Source organism: Malus sylvestris, chromosome 5 (assembly GCF_916048215.2).
Source record: "Malus sylvestris chromosome 5, drMalSylv7.2, whole genome shotgun sequence".
In the NCBI taxonomy this organism is placed as follows: domain Eukaryota; kingdom Viridiplantae; phylum Streptophyta; class Magnoliopsida; order Rosales; family Rosaceae; genus Malus; species Malus sylvestris.
In genome coordinates, this window is record NC_062264.1 from 10,916,115 (window position 1) to 10,936,237 (window position 20,123).

Here is a 20,123-nt window from a genome sequence, read left to right on the forward strand (position 1 = left end):
CTACAAATCAAAGCCATAAAACAGACATGGATACATATCTTGCATACGCTCTTTTGTCTCCCAAGCAGCTTCCTCCACTAAATGGTTCCTCCACAAAACTTTCACCATCTGCACGGTCTTGTTCCTAAGAACCTTATCCTTCCAATCAAGGATAGTCACTGGAACCTCATCATAGGTCAAATCTGGATTGATCTCTAATGGCTGAGAAGGGATCACATGAGACAGCTCAGAGACGTACCTTTGTAGCATCGATACATGAAACACATTGTGCATTCTCGCCAACTCTGGTGGCAAAGTGAGTTGATAAGCAACTTCGCCAACTCGTTCAACTATCTGGTATGGTCTGATGTACCTAGGGCTAAGTTTCCCTTTCTTGCCAAATCGCACAACACCTTTCCACAACGATAACTTCAAGAATACCCAATCACCAACCTTATAAACTCTGTCAGTAGAATGTCTGTTTGTGATACTCTTCTGCCGATCCTGGGCCTCTTTCAGGTTAGCCTTTATCACCTGAATGTTCTGTGTCATCTCATCCACGATCTCAGGGCCTACCAAAACTCATTCATCGACCTTGGACCAATAAAGTGGAGTACGACATGATTTCCCATACAACGCTTCAAATGGTGCCATACCAATACTAGAATGGAAGCTGTTGTTGTACGCGAACTCTATCTACAGTAAACGCTTGTGCCAAGCATCTCCAAACTGTAGAACTGAGGATCTCAACATATCTTCCAAAGTCTAGATAGTTCTCTCTGACTGCCCATCAGTTTGAGGATGATAGGCGGTGCTGTAGAATAATCTCGATCCCAAAGTTTCCCAAAACGCTACCCAAAACTTTGAAGTAAATCAGGGATCCCGGTAAAAAATAATACTAATTGGAACCCCATGGTATTTAAACACTTCAGAGATGAACCGTTCCGCTAACTGACTTAACGAGTAATTTTCACGAACGATTATGAAGTGTGCTAATTTGGTAAGCCGATCAATTATCACCCAGATACCATCATAACCATTTCGAGTATGAGGTAATTTGTACACGAAATCCATTGTAATATCTTCCCATTTCCACTGAGGTATCAGGAGTGGTTGTAGCAATCCAAATGGCTTTTTCCTTTCTGTCTTAACCTGCTGGCAAACTACACAACGACTAACATACTCTGCAATTTCTCTTTTCATACCTAGCCAATAATAGAGGTGTCAAATGGTATGGTACATCTTGGTACTCCCTGGATGCATCGCATAAGCAGAAATTTGCGCTTCATCCAATATGTCTCTCTTTAGTTCCGCAACATTAGGGACTGATAAGCTCATATTTATATATATTTTACATAAAATTCACTTTTCTTTTCTTATTTAGTTCCTTATATTTTTGAGCTATTTACTATGTTTTTGTGTTTTGTGTGATTTATCAAGCAAAGAAAAGAAAAGTAGCACAAGTGAGTTACTAAGTAACAAATTCGTCAAAACTGCCTGTGCAGATTAGCTGACTTTGGAAGCATGTTACGAACAGCTCAGAATGAATGAGAGAATGAGACTTATATGCTTGGAAAGCTACGGATGTCTATTTGTTGGAGCAATTTACTGATTGTTAATATCATTTTTCTAGAAGAAGTTATGGGCATTGTAACACTGAAAGGTTCAGAAAAGGGCTAAGCAGATTTGGCTAATAAAGTGAGAAAGTAAAGGCACTTGTTTTGTGTTTTGCTTTGTCATCAACACTCAGCAGCAAATGGGGTTATGATTGCACTCATTTGGCTTTGGAGCAAGTGGAAATGCACAGCTAGAAGATGAACAAGGCACATGGAAGAAACATGGACATCACACACACAAAGAGAAAGGCATGGCATGGACAGTTTGACATGGGCAGAAAATGGGTGGATTGTTGGCTGAAATAATGAAGAATATGTGTGTGCAAATGCAAAGGAAAAACACACACACATGGGCAAAGGAAACACACACACATGGGTAGAAATGGGTTGATTTGTGGCTGAAATGATGGAGGTCATGTGTGTGCAAATGTAAAGGGAAACATGGACATCACACACCCATACAAACTGCACATGCAAGGAATTGAAGTGGTCATCTCCTTAGCCTATAAATACATCCACCATTCCCCTTCCTAAAGACAATCTTGATCCATCAAAAGAGCTTCATTAACAAACACAATTTCCTTGTAGTGACCTCCATCCATTCATCTAGCCATACTACATCTCACCAATCCATACACTTTCATCTCTTAGCCGTGCAAATCCATTCCATCCATTCATCTAGCCATACTACATCTCACCAATCCAACACTATCATCTCTTAGCCGTGCAAATCCATTCCATCCATATATCCATACACATCCTAGACACTTGTGCTACAACAAGGTGGTGAAAACAAAGGTCCTTGGCGTTTCAAGCTTGGAACTTTGGAGCATTTTAGGTGTACTTCGTTCTTGCTTTCAATGTCTACTTTGTTATTTTCTAATTTTGTTGCAATTATGAGTGGCTAAACCCCTATTTAGTTAGGGGGAAGTTTGAAGCCATGAACATGCTTGAGATTTGAATTGATTTCTTCCAATTGTGATTTGATAAGTTGTGATTGCAATTCAATTATCTATTTTATTCATAACTGATTCTTGTATGTTTATTAAGGATGCATACTTAGTTTTCATGCATGAATTAGATGCTAGAATATAAATGAGTTTCACCTAATCGTTACAAGTTTATATTCATGAGTAGTGAAGGTTGTTTATCACAATCGCGTTAATTGAATTCTTGGCAATTGTATCATGCATTCATAGTTATAATTGCCTCGTCAACACTTATGATTTTCATTGAACGTAATGATCTCTGATTGTATCTCTATTATGCATTCATATAGGGGACTTTTAGAGAATGATTTGGATTGTCGCATGCATTCATCCAATTCAATGAGTAAAGGAAAATTTGAGGGTTAATTTGTGCATCACGGTTAATCTGGGGTGTTGAGCATCATAGTTTATTGAAAAGCAATTGGAAATCGATTCATGTACAAGTGTGTCATGTGTGAAGAACAGACCTCTAACTAATCCATCCATCATTTTATTTCTCAAATTCATTTTATAATCTGCCTAGTTTTATAACTTGCTTGTTTATTTCAAATTCATCCAAATCAAAACCCCCATTTTACTTTCTTGTTCCAAAGTGTTTAAAATCTGTTTTGTTTTTGTTTTAGAGTGTTTTGATTTAAGTCAAAACACTAAATTCGTCCAAAGTTGTGTTAGAGTCAAAATCTGCCCATTTTGTGTTTTTAGGCAGTTTTGAGTGTTTTTAAGTTGTTTTGAGTCTAGTGAACTTGTTTTGAGTCTTTTGAGTCTATTCAAACGTCTTTAACTTTGTTTTTATGTTTTTGAGTTAGTTTAGAGGTTTTAGCAAGCCCTCATAATCCCCGGTTTAGAACGATCCCTACTTGCATTTATACTACAATTTGACAATAAGAGGATTTAATTTGAGTGCTTAACTTTCATCGCATCAGGTACATACATCCGATCACTTTGCATAAGCATGCCGTCAGGATCCTTAATCTAGAGGTCCTTCTTTTTCCCATCTAACACTCCCAGTATCAATTCCTGAGATTCTGTATCGTTCCTCTAGGCTTCGAGAACACGATCCAACAGAATCGGTCTGACCTGAAAATTGGCAATTTGGGCCCCTCGTCGACCCTCTTTCAATGCTACACCAGTGGATCTTAGGTCAGTCAAAAGAGGAATGCGACTAGCATAAAGAGCATTAAGTTGGCCATGAGACTTCTTACTAAGAGCATTAGCTACTGAATTTGCACAACCTGGGCGATACTCAATGGTGCAGTCATAATCACTGAGCAACTCTACCCATCTCCGTTGCCAGAGATTGAGATCTAGCTGAGTGAAGATATACTTAAGGCTCTTATGATCAGTGAAGATCTTACACTTTTCCCCATAAAGATAATGCCTTCAAATTTTCAAAGCAAAGATGATCGCTGCCAACTCGAGATCATGAGTAGGATAGTTCCTCTCATGGGGCTTTAACTGCCACGATGCATATGCAATCACCTTATCATGCTGCATTAACACACATCCAAGACCATTAAGAGATGCATCACTGTAGATCTCGAAGTTCCCACCATCATCAGGAAATGCTAAGACAGGTGCATGAGTGAGAAGGTACTTCAACTGCTGGAAATAGGATTAGTACCTGGAAGTAGATCGATGGTGAACTTCACTTCACGATCTGGGGGTAAGCCAGGTAATTCCTCAAGAAAAACATCGGGAAAGTGCCTAACTACTCCGACGTCCTCCACAGATGCAGTAGTCTATTCCGATAGCACAACATGAGCTAAGTAGCCTTGATAACCTTTACTCAACAGTCATCTCGCCCTCATGGCAGTGATAACTCCGTGCTTTAGACCACCACGTTCACCAATAAATGTGACAGTTGGCATTCCCTGTCGGTGAAAAGTAATAACCTTCTCATAACAATCCAACTTGGCATGATTGTAGTGTAACCAATCCATGCCTAAGATAACGTCAAAATCAACGATATCCAAAGGGACAAGATTAGCTGACATGACTACATCTTCAACAGGGATGGGACATCCTTGATATTCCCAACAAACATAACATATTTCACCCTTAGGCATCGAGAATTCCAACTCGGAGCCGAGTGAAGTAGGATGTGGTTGAGTCGTTTGAGCAAACTTATGGGAAGTAACTGAATGTGTAGTACCAGAATCAATTAAAACTTTAGCAAAATGGCCTTGAACATTCAATGTACCCATGATCAAGTCCGAATTTGCTTGAGCATCCTGAAGGGTGATGTTGTTGACTCTTCCCTGAACTTGCTGCCTGCCTCCACGACCCCTATTTGCTTGAGTCTGATTACCTCAACCCTGATTACCTCGGCCCTGCTGGGGTAGATTTTCCTGTCTTCCTGAACCTCCACTGTTAGACGCTACGTCTAGATTCTGATATTGTCCTCCAGTATACATCTGTGCTCCACCACCCTGATACGGTGTATAGTCTCCCTGAAACTGTGGATAACCTCCTTGAGTCTGCTGATAGCCTCCCTGATAGTAGGGAACCTCAGGTGTGTATTGGTATAGCGTATCTGCTGACGATTACCAGGTGCTGGAAACTGCTGTAAGGGGACTGCAGGTGGTAGATTAGCAGACTGATTCTTCTGATTCTGAGGACAATTATAGGTCATAGGCCTTGTTTGTCCGCAAGTGAAACATCCTCTGCTTCCTCTCTTACACTTACCATAATGACGGGTGTTACACCTGTGACAAAACTGAACACCTGAACTGCTGGAGTTTTCTTGATTCTGAAAACGAGAACCACTAGCAGACCTGCCTCATCTCTGAGGTGTACCAGAGTTAGAACCCCCGCTCAACGATCCAGAGCTGTTTCCACTCATTTTAAAATTATGAGCCCTTCTCTGGCCAAATGACGATAGTCCTCTGTTACTGTACCTCTGGCCATTCCTACCGACATCCTCATCCTCATTGTCAAGAGCATTCTCTGAATTTTCAACCCGAAGCAAGACCTCGAAGAAATCCTGATATGTAGCACAGAGAGTAGTGGTTGCCATAGAACGCCATTTCTTGCAAGTTCCTCTCTTAAACAGACGAAGCATCTCTCGGGGATTAGCAACAATCTCGAGGCAATAACGAGATAAGTTTGTGAACTTTCGATGATACCCAGTAGCTGACATCTTACCCTACCTCAGATCTGAGAACTCATCCTTCTTACGATCCAAATACTCCGGAAGAACAAATCTGGTCTGAAATTTCCGCTTGAAAACATCCCAATTCATAGCATCCTCATCGGATAATGATTTCTTCTCCTGATCCCACCAAGATTCTGCTCCCAAACGAAAGAACTAGGCTGTTGTCTCAATCCATCTCTCTAGGGGAAGATTACCATGCCTATGCATAACTCGAAAGGTCTTCTCAACATGATCGAACCATATCTCTAACTTCTTTGATCCATCATTACCAAAGAAATCATTAATCATCAGGCGAGGTACAATATCCAACGTATTCCTTGAGGTAGGGCGGAGTGAAGATTGAATAGCATTGGTAATAGCCTCACTAAACTGTCCAAAGTCTGTAAAGTTATTCTCAGCTAGAGAACATGGCTCTCTACGAGGTGGCATGGTTCTGACATAAGAAAATAAGGGTTAAAACATACTAGGAAATGCAGGACTGTCTAAACCTATGCTCCGATACCAAGCTGACACACCCCGACCTGGAAAGGTCGAAGCATACTGGCTGTCACCGTGAGGTGACTTAACCATAAGGGTAAGTGATGTAAAAAGTGAATAAATTTAAACTAATTAGAACTAATTATACTAAACGGTGAAAGAGTACGCAATCGTGGGAACAACCCACTATAATTATTCAGAGTGTAATAGACAGTGAGACTACAAAAGAGTAGTCAAAGAAACTAAAGTACACTTATTATATAACGGTGATAAGTTCGTACGTCTAAACAGAAGAGAATGTTAGAACTGCCAAGATTCCTCAAGTGCCACAAAGAGTACAGCTATCTAGGTCCTGGAGGGGCAAAAAACAAAGTTGAGTAGGTCAGCAAAACAATGCTTATACGAAATCCTTTACTTTCAAATATATTAACCCCTCGCTGTAAAACAAGTAGAGTTTCCTTAAAACACACTATATAGGTATGTAAACAATAAATCAATAGCATTATAACCACAATTATGCCAAGTCATGATGTGTTAAATGCCACAGTAATAATCATGTGATAATCAAGTATAGCTAAGTGCTCATCAATCTAGGCTGACACATGAGTTCGAACAAATAATTTCTGACACGAACATGACTGGGTGTAATCAATATGCTTTAGTACTACGATCACGTGAAAGTTGGTGCAGAAGCACAATCACATACAAGTCGGATTGCGTAATGCAATCTACCCGACAGGACTGGCACCTAACTTGGATCTAAGACAAGCGAACGGTACGATGTGAACATACATGTGAAGGACTGGCCTTGGCCCTAGGGCAAGTACTAACACCAAGGTGGAACAAGATGAGCATGTACAAATATGTATGACTGCCATGACAGTAATATCTTAACCATATAGCAGCATTTATCACAATTATATCGCAGTTATCAATTATTTGGCAATATATACGCAAAGTGATGTATTTATGCAATTTTGGAAACTATAAATACGTATAGATATAAAAATAAAATGCCCACTCACAAGTACGTCGCTTGATCGTAACCCTCGAGCCTAGCTTGGCCTTGAACGTCCTCGGGATATGTTTCCCCAATATGTGAAATAACTAAAATAGAATTAATTAAAGAACATATATGGAAACCTAAATAAAACCTCCATAGTTTGCTCAAACCTGGGGTTTATATATACCATCGTGACCTACTCGACGTCACGAACATCCCCAAATTTTTAAAATAATATTTGGACAACTCACGCACCACCACACGCCGTCAAGGGCACGGACCGACGCGCCCCCTCATGCAGGCCGGTGCCTGAAGTCCATCAAGAATATTCCACGGAATATTCCGTTAAATGCTAACATAAGTTAACGACGTTACCTGATGCCGTCAGGAATATTCCGTCAACTCTGATGGAATATTCCGTCTCCTCCTCCGGTTGTCCTTGCCTTCGCTGCCGTCCACTGCCGTCTGCAACTTGATTTTTCGTCGGATTTCTGGAAAAATTTCAAACTCACTATTCTCTTTCATTTCTCAACCATTTTTGACGTACTTTATATGGATTTGAAGCTCGTGAAGAGTATAATCATGTTATACCTGTTTGGAGTCCAAAAAGTGGATGGAGGTCGCTAGAAAAAGCCTCAAAAGTTCTAGCCAAAAGTGAACTCTTCGAAACTCGGTCGTTTCACTTCTAAATTTCTCCCAAATTGTAGTAGGAGCCTCTAGGAGTTGCGTAGAAGCTTCCCCAAGCTTCAAAACTTCCTAACTCGCTCGAAAACACATCGAACTCAGTTTGCCCGAGTTCGACGTTGAAAACTCATCCATTCCAGGTATCAAGAACATGGTTATGTTCGTGAGGATGAGATGAACACGAAAATGAGGTTCTTAGGTTCGATCTGTGAGCTTTGAAGCTCGTTTGAGGGTTTGCAGAGAAGAAGAGAGTTTCAAGAGGGAGAGAGAGAAAAGGAAGAGAGAGAGTCCATTTTTCTTTTTTTTCTGATTGGTGGACAGAAATGAGGGAATGGATGGGATTGGTGGAGTGCACGGGATGGGCTAAATAAAAGCTAGGGATAGGGTTTTGAATTTTGTACAGAAAAGAGTATCGAAAATCTATCCAAACTAGTGTTTTCACACTGATAAAATTTATGTATACTTGTAACAACGTGTACAATTTAAATGCGATTGCAAGAAATAAAATAAAAGCGATATGAATATGTCCACTTCACTTGCCAATAAGGGCATAACCGTCAATACACATACTCGAGGAGAAATTACATAGGAAAATTAGGGACGTGTCGTCACATATACTATATTGTCACATCCAAAACATAAAAAAAAACATTAGAACATTATAAAATATCAAATGTTCAAAAGATTTGCAAAATTAAGGACATTGGAACCTTGCACATTTTTCTTTAATAATTTTTTAATTAATGTACAAGTGTAAAAAATATATAAAAAAATATATAAACACTCGTAATGACAAACTTTACAACTTTTGTGAAAAGCTTAACTTCGAAATTCGACACTATAATCATATAAATCATAGATCAAAATTTAACCATGGATTGTTGTTTACATTTACACTTCATTTTTCTTATCAAATTTTGTTTTTTCGGATTTTCTTTTTTGAAAACATTATCTATTAGAGGATGCAGGAAGATGAACGGTTTGGATCGTTGATATTATGTTCAGAGTTTTACGGTTAGTGAAAATATTGCTTGATGTTTATAAAGTTTCTACAAACTATATGACATCGAATCATATTTCAGTCAATTGTAAATATCGAAACATGATATTAAAGATCTGAACCGTTCATCTTCTTACATCCGCCGGATGATCATATTTTCAAAAAACAAAATTTTAAAAATGAAATTTAGTTAGAAGAATAAAGCGTAAATAACAATTGATGGTTAAATATAAATTTAAGGTTTATGGATTTTTGTGTTGGATTTTGAAGCTGACCCCTTCATGAAAGTTGTAAAACTTGTCACTATGAGTGATTGTATATATATATTTTTTTTTTTGTTTACATTTTTTAGACTTCTACAATAATTATTATTAATTTTATTATTTTTGCCCTCAAATAAAAAACATTATTCATGAGGGTTTGGAGGATTTTAAAAATCTAAACGATAATGTAAGTGTAACCATTATCTACTCGTGGAGAAATATTGATGAATCACGAGTGTTTAAATATTCTTTCACATTTTTCATATTTGTATGTATGTATTCTTAGTTCTTGCCTATACAAATATTATACTAATTTATTTTAATTTTGGACAACATGTTAAGTACAATTTATCCTAGTAATGACAATAAGGAACTCTCATAATAAAAATAAATAATAACTAAAACTTTTTTTTCTATTTTATAACTTATATAGAATAATAATACAAAACTATATATTTAATATAGAATATATTGTATATATTAATATGACTATTGTATTTTATAATAAATCTTTTAGTAATTAAACTTTAAAATTATCAAAATAATTTTTTTCTTAACGGATCAGAACGGTTACCCACGTGTTACCCGCATGTATACCCATTAAGAACCTGATAATGACCCGATTAGTTATCTTGTTGACCCGAAACCTGTTATTTTCATGTCGTGTCATAAACTCCCGGGACTAATTCTAACTCATCAAGTGCAACAATTTGTAAACTACAAGACTAAAATTGTGAAATTTAAACACACTGACTACAATCAAAGTAGCGAAAACCGTGATCTGATCTGCCTTATCCTATAACGGAGACGTGAAAAAGGGACCATTTTTTGTTTCATATCATTCATCAAACAAATTGCAATTTCATATCATTCATTGGACACACTGCAATTACACAAACTCGATTTTGGCACCATTTCACCAGACATGAGAAGCTACAATAAAGTGACAGTCGAGCTGAGCGTTGCCCAGATCTAGCTGAATTAACTGGTCACTTGGATGTTTCAAAATTTTAACACCTCGTTACAAGATAGCTTTCTGTTCTTATTGTGCATCTGGAATTCCTTTGTGTTCCACTTTTCAGGCAATATGCTCTGCCAAACTAAGAATCTTGACATGCTTTTTCTTCCTCAACTCATGCGGGACAGGTCCAAATACTCTAGTCCCGATTGGCTGCCCTTGCTTGTCCACAAGTACCACAGCATTGTCATCAAACTTGACCTCACTCCCATCACAGCGGCCTCGCTGCATGGCAGCACGAACAACCACACCATACACAACCTTTCCCTTTTTCACTTTTCCATTCGGATGGGCCTCCTTTACTGATGCAACAATGGTGTCTCCCAATCTTGCCCCCTTCTTATTTGCCTTCAAAGCTTGTATACACATCACCTTCTTTGCCCCCGAGTTGTCCACGACTTTGAGAACAGTCCTCATCTGTATGAAGGTCCTTTGCTGCTGTAAAAGTGCGCCAAACAAAAACCGACAACTACGAATCAGTCTCATGTCAACACTAAGTAATAAACGAGTCCTCAATTTGAGGTATTTAGCAAAAAATGAAGATAAACACAAGAAACAGTTAGCAGAACTTGGAATTAACTAACAAATGCCTGTGTTCAACAATTGTCCTCAGCAATACCACCAAGACTCTCCATTTAAGCCTGTCAAAACTAGATTTTTTCCTATGAATCTTCCAAACAGCTCAATAAATGGTACCAATCCAACTCTACGAGAAACTCTTAATCCTCTACAACCTCAAATAGTCAAGATTTAAAACCTGTAAAATGTTAGTATTTTACAAGTATAGGTTATAATCTTCAAACAAATATCAGACGAACAAACTGACCTGAGATAAGAAAGTGCTGCTTGCCATCTCATGTGATGCGCTCAATAAGCCAGACAAGTTGTTGCCGAGGCCCCCCAACAATGAACGACCAACTGGATTTGTTTCCAGCAGATTGAATGGATTGCAGTGAGTAAATGGTACGCAAATAATTGCAGAACATAAACCAAAAACGCTTAAACTTAATCCAGGAAAATCAGAAAATTGTGCCACTGCAATATAGCAATATTCTAAGACACGAATTATACAACTCGCACAATGAAACACAAAGACGAAGAATGAAAGAACCACATCTTGAAAAGTGTGGCATCTTTTCAGATGCACGCTCAACTATTTTACATTTGTTATCATGCGAGGTGAAAGCAGCCAATGGATTTAGAATCTAACAGTTGAACAAGAAACAAATGACGTACCCCGTGAACACTTTGAAGCTAAACCTGCTGCCATTCCTCAACACTCAACTTTTACTCTCAACCAAATTGAAAATCTTCTTTTATGCGCTGTTCAGCTGTGTAGAAAATGTTGTTATACAAATCCCCAATATAACTGGAAGCTCAATCGGTTAAGGCCCGGAAAATAAACGCACCAAATTCAAATTGCTTGAAATTAACAAAAACCCATAACCCCAGAAGAAGACGCAACTCAACCATTTCACAAGGAGTGGGAAAGGGGAGTGAGCAGGGTAGTGGCTAATACAACCCCAAATCATGACAACAGATCTGCTAATTCAAAGAAGCCTTGGAGGAATTGGTGCCCCATTTTCTCTAACAAATCAGTCAAACTCAAACCCAATCTGCTATGGAGCCTACCAAGTTCATAGAACCCCAAATCTTCCAATTCTATCTTCCCATTATCCAGTTTAATATTTCAATCTTCCAACAAGAAAAAAATATTGTCGAAATAAGCAGAAATAGAGGTTGAGAGAGAAGCAAATTTACCTTTTGTTGGTGAAGAGTGTTCGAACCAGGTGCGAGGGAGACGAGAGAGCGGCGCCAGAAATTGGAGAGAGTTATGAACGACGCATTAGCTTTAGGAGAGAGAGGGCAGAATTGTCAATGAAAGTTTTGTTAATTGACACAGTTTATCCCGAAAAGCGCTCTTTCGTAAAAGCAAGTCCAGCGTATAAAGGTCCTCCAACTTCCTATTGAATAGCATTAAGTGGACAGTGACTACCTTTTATGAGCAGTAATTATATTTTGCATCTTCGTCCCTAAACTAAATAGTCATGGCAATAATTAATAAAATATTAGTATTTTTTATTTTATAAAATAATAAAAAATAATTTTATTTGTAATTTCATATAAGATTTTTAATTGGTCACGTTGTATTACGTGTCATTAAATAAGAAATTACAACTCAAAGTATTTGAGAAAATATAAAATTGTGATGTAAGTTGGAAGATAATGATAACATATTTATAGAAAAATTAAATCATTTTTTTATAATTTTTAATTTTTTTTTCAGATTTTTTATAAATTTTTTACATTTTTTTATATTTTTAATTAATTTTTTACATTTTTTATTAATTTTTTATATTTTTTAATTAATTTTATATCGTGGTTGACGTCACCCTAGCATCAGCTAGCCCTCAGGCTCTCGGGCCATCGATTCGAGCCGGGCCTCTCATTCGAGCTCCTCCTCAGCCCAATCGCCCACATGGGCTGGAGTAAGGAGCTAAGGCTATTGGGTATGAAATGTCACCGGTCCGTTGGGCTGGAGCTGCTCTATGCTGTCGTGGACTCATAATTTTAAAAGGAAAAAAAAAAACACTTTTTATTTTATTGGGTTAATCTTAGTTTATTATTTTGAAATATTTTGGTTTTCAACATTTGGTATATTAAGTTTTTTTCGTCCAGTCTAGTACATAAAGTCATAATTCTATACCACTTTCATACATCCATTAAGTTTTCCGTTAAATGATGACATGGCATCCACGTGGACAATGATTGTGTGCTACGTGTCAATATCGGCCCACTGGAATATTAAAAAATTAAATTAAAATAAAAAAATTTACCCACCCGTCTCCTACATCACCCCCTTCCATCCCTTCTTTCCTCCAAAACCCCCACCCTGCCTCCCTTCTTTCTGCAACCCACACCCAAATCTCTTACCTCACCTCTGTTAGTAACCCAGATTCTGGGTTTGACCTTAACTTGCAAAAATGGGGGAATATGGAGAGGAAAGGGAAACATAATTGAACTGAGTAAAATATTAATTTTTCATATATGACTGTTGCTCCACTAAAGGGAGAATATAACCAACACTAAAGGCCTCACCGAGTGTGTGAATGCCAACTCAGCACAAAATACAAAAGTTCATCAACTAACTTCACTACAATTTCCCTTATTATAAAAATAAAAAAATAAAAAAAATCCCCAAATTCCTTTACAATTAACCCATTCATTACAATTTCGTCCCATTACTTGTGATCAAGGCAATCACAACAATAGTTGAACATTAGCTAAAACACCTTTCTTGTAAATTCTACTAGATAACACTTCTTTAGGACTAAGCAGAGACAAACCATCTTCCATTACTTGAGGCAATGTTGAATGTAGAATTCCATTGTTGCCCAGCTACTCCTTTAGACAACTTACATGATAGACTGGATGGATTTTTCTATTCACAGGAAACCTCAATTTATAAGCTATCTCACCCACCTTCTCAATCACTTCATAAGAGCCATAGTATCTTAGCTGCAATTTATGAAAACTGTTGGGTGCCAGGGACTGCAACTGGTATGGAACTAAGTTCAAATAAACATAATCTCCAACTACAAACTGCCTTTCACTTCTTCTCTTATCTGCCTGTTCCTTCATTCAGTTTTGAGCTAGTTCCAAATTAGCCTTAAGCACAACTAGGACTTTATCCCTTTCTACCAAGCTTTGTTCCACAGATTCCACATTAGTACTCCTAATCTCATAAGCAGCCATGTGTGGAGGATGGTATCCATACACTAATTCAAAAGGAGTGAATTTTGCAGAGTTGTGGTAAGAAGTGTTAAAGCACCTTTCAGCCCAAGCTAACCATTTAATCTAACTCCTAGGTTGTCCTTCCACAAAACACCTTAAATAAGTATCTAAACACCTGTTCATCACTTCAGTTTGCCCATCACTTTGAGGGTGATATCCATAACTCATGCACAATTTAGAGTTTTGCAATTTGAAGAACTCCCTAAAAAATGCAATAATAAAAATTAGATCTATATCACTAACTATGGTCTGGGGCATTCCATGAGGTTTAAATATGTGATCAATGAACAACTAAGCAACTCCAGAGGCTGTATAAGTATGCGTTAAGGCTACAAAGTGTGAATACTTAGATAACCTATCAACTACAACCATTATCACAAATTTCCCTTTGCATAATGGTAACCTTCCTATGAAGTCCATACTTATATCAGTCCAAACTTTACTAGGAATTGGTAGAGGTTTCAGCAATCCAGGAGGTGAAATGGTCTCATACTTCTGTTGCTGACATTCAGCAATGAATTGCTTGATGTTCTTCTTCATTCCTTGCCAATAAAACATCTTCAACCTGTGATAAGTCTTCACAACTCCTTGATGTCCAGCAACAGAAGTTGAGGGATATTCTACCATGAGTTGATCTCTCCACTCAGATTCAGGGCTAAGAGTAATTCTCTTCTTGTAACGCAAGAAACCATTCTCAATGGTGAACTTTGCAAGTGTAGAACTAAAGCTACCAATATTAACCCCTTCCATGACTTCCCATTTCTTCTTTGCAATCCACTCATCATGTTCATTATACATTCTTAGGTCATCTAACTAACCACCATAAAGGTATGAAATAGAGATACACTCAAGTGAATGATAGGTGGCAAGTTCTTGGAGTTGGGAGGCTCATTGTACTCTTGAGAGGGCATCTGCAACAACATTATCATGCCCAAATTTGTATTGAATTTCATAGTCAAAGCCTAGAAGCTTAGAAATCCACTATTATTGGAAAGTGTGTTAGCCCTTTGGTTCAAGAAATACTTAAGACTATTGTGATATGTCTTAATAATGAAATGCCTTCCTCGGAGATAACTTTATCATTTCTTAACTGCACAGACTATGGCAATTAGTTCTCTCTCATAGGTAGACAATGCTTGATTTCTAGGACCTAGTGATTGACTGGTGAAGGCAATGGGTTTATTGCCTTGTGGTAAAACTGATCCAGTCCCACATCTAGAAGCATCACACTTGATTTCAAAAGGCTTAGAGAAATCAGGAAGTGCTAAGACCTGTGGAGAATCCATAATGTCCTTGAGTTTTTCAAATGCTAATGTAGCTTTACTGTCCCATTAGAAGCTATCTTTTTTGGTAAGATTCTATAATGGCTGACAAATTCCTTCATAGCCAGGAATGAATTTCCTATAGTAGCATGTCAAACCAAGGAAGCCCCTTAATAATTTTAACATTCTTAGGTATAGACCAGTCCTTAATTGCTTACAACTTAGCTGGATCAACTTCAACACTTTCTCTAGATACAATGTGGCCTAGGTATTCAACTCTACTTTGGCCTAGACAACATTTTGACTTCTTGAGGTAGAGTTAATGGTGCTGCAATATCTCAAACACCACTTTCAGGTGTTACAGGTGCTCACTCCAATTCTTACGATAAATCAACAAGTCATCAAAGAAAAATAATACAAATTTCTTAAGATAGGACTTAAAAAGATCATTCATCAAATTCTGGAAGGTTGTTGGAGCATTAGTTAGGCCAAATGGCATAACCAAGAATTCATAATGGCCTTCATGGGTTCTAAAAGCTGTTTTATTTTTCTATATCTGTAGGGTGCATCAATATTTGATGATAACTAGACCTCAAATCCAATTTTGAGAAGTAATTGGCACCAAATAGCTCATCCAATTAGATAATCAATTAAAGGGATAGGGTACGTATCCTTGATTGTAAGGGAATTAAGCTCCCTGTAGTCAATGCACATGCGCCATATCTTTTCCATCTTCTTCACTAGTAACACAAGGAATGAAAAATGATTGTGACTTGGCCTGAAAAACCTTGCAGCTAGTAAATCTTGCACAACTTTTTTAATTTTAGTTTTTTGTAATGGCCCTTAATGATAAGGCCTAATATTAGGAGGTTTGTCTCCAATTACCAAGGGTATATTGTGGTCATGAACACGGGAAAGAGGCAACTGAAAGGGTACCACAAAGATCTCTTCAAAATCACCAAAGAGGTGTTGAAGTTCTTGGAGCTGATTGGCAGCAAGATCATAAGCCTTAATTTTCTTATCCTCTATACAATAAAAAAACAATCCTAAATTGGAATTGTATATTTCCTTATCTAGGTGTTGTAGGGAAACCTCTTGAATCAATGGTTCAATAGGAGGATTGTGCTACAATTTGTACTTCTGTTGGTTCCTGGTAAACTCCATGGTGAGCAATTGAAAGTCCCAAAGCAATGGCTAACTGTGGATAGTCATTGAACTCCGAAGATGTCACACCCCAATCCAAAAATAAGGATGATAATCGAAATAGGCCATGAACAGTATCTTAGTTAAAAAAAATTTGTAACATTACAACAAAAGTATGATGAAACCAGAGCCATCTAAAATTTCATTTAGATCTGTTTATTTAATACATCTTGAGTTTAAAGAGTTCAACTCTTACAACACACTCTTAAGATACTAAGACACTTTATTCTAAGCACAACTAGGAACCAACACACATGATATGGCTATTCATTTAGAGACGAGTCATCATCCTGTTCCTCAATACCGGTACCTATAATAGCTAATAGGGTGTGAGCATTTCATGCCCAGTAGGAACCATATACCCTTCAAGTTCATTTATCACAGTTAATCAAAGTGTCATGCATCAAACAATAAGGTAAAATACAAATGATATGACAAAGAAGTACCTATGAACTCACTTCCTTCTAATCCCGCTACCCTATATTTATGGCATCCAAACCCGCACTTCCCATACCATGCTTATACCACTTGGTTTCAAGCACCATAGAATATAAGTTAACTCTCATTCCTCCCTTAACCCCGAATTTTATTAGTAGTTTCAGTTTCATTAATATGGGCCCTTCCCCCGATGCCCAACTATAATTTCAAGACCTTCCCCTGATGCTTGAACATATATAAGTTTCCAACACTTTGTTTAACCAAAACTTTACACAACCCAACACTTGACTTTGTATCATGTAGCAACCTGAGCATTTCAATTGCACAGTTACAATTGTAAACCTCAACATATTCAATCGAGCAACTTTACATAGCTCAACCATTCACCAAAAGATAATAACATTTAACATAGTCGATATATAAAATACACCGGAGAGGAAACTATCAACCCATAACACAACCATGACAATCAAATGATTCAATTTCATACAAGCATTCCATTACTACTGTATTAGGTATAATTACTAATATCACGAAGATTAAACATGATATAGACCTATCATCGGGAAATAGAGTCCCTACCTCGTGTCCAGCTAACTAGAATACCTCTCTAAGCCTCCGAAGTGTCTGGAGTCACTCCCAGGCCTAAATCACATAGTTAATAATAAAAGTTAGTATAAAACTGAAATGAAGATTCAATTTTAGCCTATCAAAAGTTTACCCAAATATACCCCTTTGTCACAACCTCATGATGAACCAAGTTTAAGTCCCCATACTGTGACCCCATTTTCATCCCTCAAAACTCCATGGAAAAGGATGAAATTACTTGGATTTTAAAGCTTAACAAACCTAGTTCCTAATCTAATTAGAGTTTCTCAAAAGGATTTAAGAGAAGAAAATAATCAAGCTCCAAAGTTGAGTTCACAAACAGTTTTCTACAGTTTTCCAAATTCTTTTCACATTTTCAAATCATATTTTTCCATAGAAGATCTTAACCAAAATTGGTGAAATAAATTGGGCTTTGTTCCTTGTCATGTCTAATAGCTCCAAAGTTGAGTTCACAAACAATTTTTCTGCAGATTTCCAGATTCTTTTCACATTTTCAAAACATATTTTTCCATAAAAGATCTTAACCAAAATCGGTGAAATAAATTGGGCTTTGTTCCTTGTCATGTCTAATTTCAAATGTATAAGAAGACCTTTTAAAAATGTGTAATGGATTTAGAGGAAAACAAGAGCCAAAGTGAGGCTCACAAACTACAGTTTTCTAGAAATCAAAGTTGCAGTAGTAAAAAAATAGAAAACTAACTAATTTGAGCTAACCTTTTGTACCAATTGAAGAACACACCAGGCACACTCTCTGCTCCCCTCTTTTCGTTTCCTACTTTTCCCTCTCCAAAACCTCTCAATGTTCTCCAGTTTTTCTGTGAGAGTTAAAAATACTCTCTAACCCCATCATTACATCTCTGTTTTAGAATGCTTACTCACCCCTCTAGACTACCCACATCACCCCAAAATTTATTAACAAAATTAGATTCTCTTGGTTCCCTATCGTGCGATGGTTGGGAAGAAGAGGAAAAGTTTGGGATGTCTACACGTATATCTCATCCTTTGTCTGTTTTTTTTTTCTTATTTAATATTTAAAAGCTAGAATAACTTTACTCATATAATTTACATATATTTATAGATTTTTTTTTTCCAAGTGTTACAGAAGACTACATCACAGCCACCCAAAAGCAATGAATAGAGGTCCACATGATAGTTATAGCCTCCCAAGTGAAAGAGCAACACATTTACAACAACTCGAGCTCGTAACCCTTCCACCATCTGTGATCATAACCTCAAAAGCTTGGTGGAATGAGCTTGATGACCCAAGTATCTCAACAACTTGGAATCAATGAAGTTATGAGAGCTGCCATAGTCTAACAAGATTTTAATCAATTGCCCATTAACAGTACCAATAACCTTCATAGTTTGAGAAGTTTGTCTACCATTAGTGACATAAAAGGCACATTCACTAAACTCCATATTGAGCAACTCAGGAACTGGTTCATCACAATACTCCTCTTCAGGTTTAACCTTCATCACATCTAATATAAGTAGTTGTTTGAGTCCACACTTATGGCCCTTAACCCATTTATCTGAACACAACCATTATTCTATCCTCTCCCTTTTTTCTGTTGAATTTTAGCTGGAGTTAACTTTTTGATAGAAAAATTGTGGTTGAGGGTACAATGTGGAAATTGGAAACTGCAGTGTGTGGTTTAGCAGAGATAATAGGCTTAGTAGTCACAAGTTTCAATTCAGAGAGCTTAGTATCCAACTGAATAGCAATTGCAATAGCATCATGAACATTTGTAGGTTTAAGAAGCTTAATATCATGTTTCAACTCACGCTTAAGTCCACCCAAGAAGCAACTCTTGAGTAAGATCGGGCCCAAATCAGTGGTTCGATTAGCTAACCTCCTGAATTCAGTAATGTAGTTGTTGAGGAAAGATTAGAGTACACAACTCTAACATAAATGTTGGAGAGACAACACAAGTAAACAAATTACTTGTATTACACACACAAAATATTACAACACAAACTCTCAAGGACACAACTTAGAAGCTATGACACTCACTCACTTTCTAGAGACAAACTCTAGACCACTCACACTCCTCACTAGGACTACTTGCTTTTCTTCTTGGCTATTTGGTTTGCTCTTACTAGTTCTTGATTTCTTGGTTGGTTGGTTGATACAAATGATGTGGATGCCTTCTCCTTTTATAGGCATGGATGGAACCTTGGAGAAGCATGGAAACATCATGCTAGAGATATCTAGATAATTCCACTAACTTCCTAAGCTAGAATTATCTACACTAATCTTGCATATTGGTGGAAACCTCACCATTCTTCTAGACTCTTCCACCAACTTAAGAAACAACCTTCTAGTCCTTTCTACAAATGACTATTTTAACTTGGATAATCTAGCTAACCAACTTTAGTGAATGTTCTAGAATTATTTATTCTAGATTTGTGTAGGTCTTTCAATGAGATGGCGTTGATTTCTTTAACAGTACTCATGTAATGAACCTGTTTGGCGAAGCTTAAATAATGATTCAACACTATCATCGAACTCGGATGGCCAAATGCTTTTGTGAATTCCACCCATCGTGGAGTGGAATGGAGGCAATCCATCCACTTAAACCAATGGAGAGCTTCACCATCAAGGTGAAAAGAAGCAGTCAAGACTCTTTGAT

At 37.4% G+C, this 20,123-nt stretch overlaps 2 protein-coding genes across 4 annotated transcripts; both read right to left on the minus strand.

Annotated features, from left to right (window-relative positions):
* Window positions 1-531, minus strand: LOC126622544 (uncharacterized). Its single transcript, XM_050291335.1, has one exon. It carries the CDS (start codon window positions 529-531, stop codon window positions 1-3), a length of 531 nt encoding a protein of 176 aa, XP_050147292.1.
* A 9,444-nt stretch (window positions 532-9,975) lies between these two features.
* On the minus strand, window positions 9,976-12,109 carry LOC126624638 (50S ribosomal protein HLP, mitochondrial-like). Of its 3 annotated transcripts, none has more exons than XM_050293717.1 (4): window positions 11,945-12,109; window positions 11,420-11,514; window positions 11,010-11,101; window positions 9,976-10,618 (listed from the first exon to the last, which is right to left on the minus strand). In XM_050293717.1, exons 2-4 carry the CDS (start codon window positions 11,451-11,453, stop codon window positions 10,244-10,246), a joined length of 501 nt encoding a protein of 166 aa, XP_050149674.1. In that variant the 5' UTR covers window positions 11,454-11,514; window positions 11,945-12,109; the 3' UTR covers window positions 9,976-10,243. The 3 variants fall into 3 exon arrangements, with proteins under 3 accessions (XP_050149674.1, XP_050149673.1, XP_050149676.1); XM_050293716.1 differs by having other exon boundaries at window positions 9,976-10,621; XM_050293719.1 differs by lacking the exon at window positions 11,420-11,514 and having other exon boundaries at window positions 9,976-10,621; window positions 11,945-12,107.
* Between the last annotated feature and the right edge of the window lie 8,014 nt (window positions 12,110-20,123).

Coding starts and splice junctions, on each gene's coding strand:
- LOC126622544 (XM_050291335.1), bottom strand. CDS start 531: ATGACACAGAACATTCAGGTGATAAAGGCTAACCTGAAAGAGGCCCAG.
- LOC126624638 (XM_050293716.1), bottom strand. CDS start 11,453: ATGGCAGCAGGTTTAGCTTCAAAGTGTTCACGGG. Junction 11,102..11,419: donor AGCTTCAAAGTGTTCACGGG/GTACGTCATTTG, acceptor AAACAAATCCAG/TTGGTCGTTCATTGTTGGGG. Junction 10,622..11,009: donor GCAGCACTTTCTTATCTCAG/GTCAGTTTGTTC, acceptor GCACTTTTACAG/CAGCAAAGGACCTTCATACA.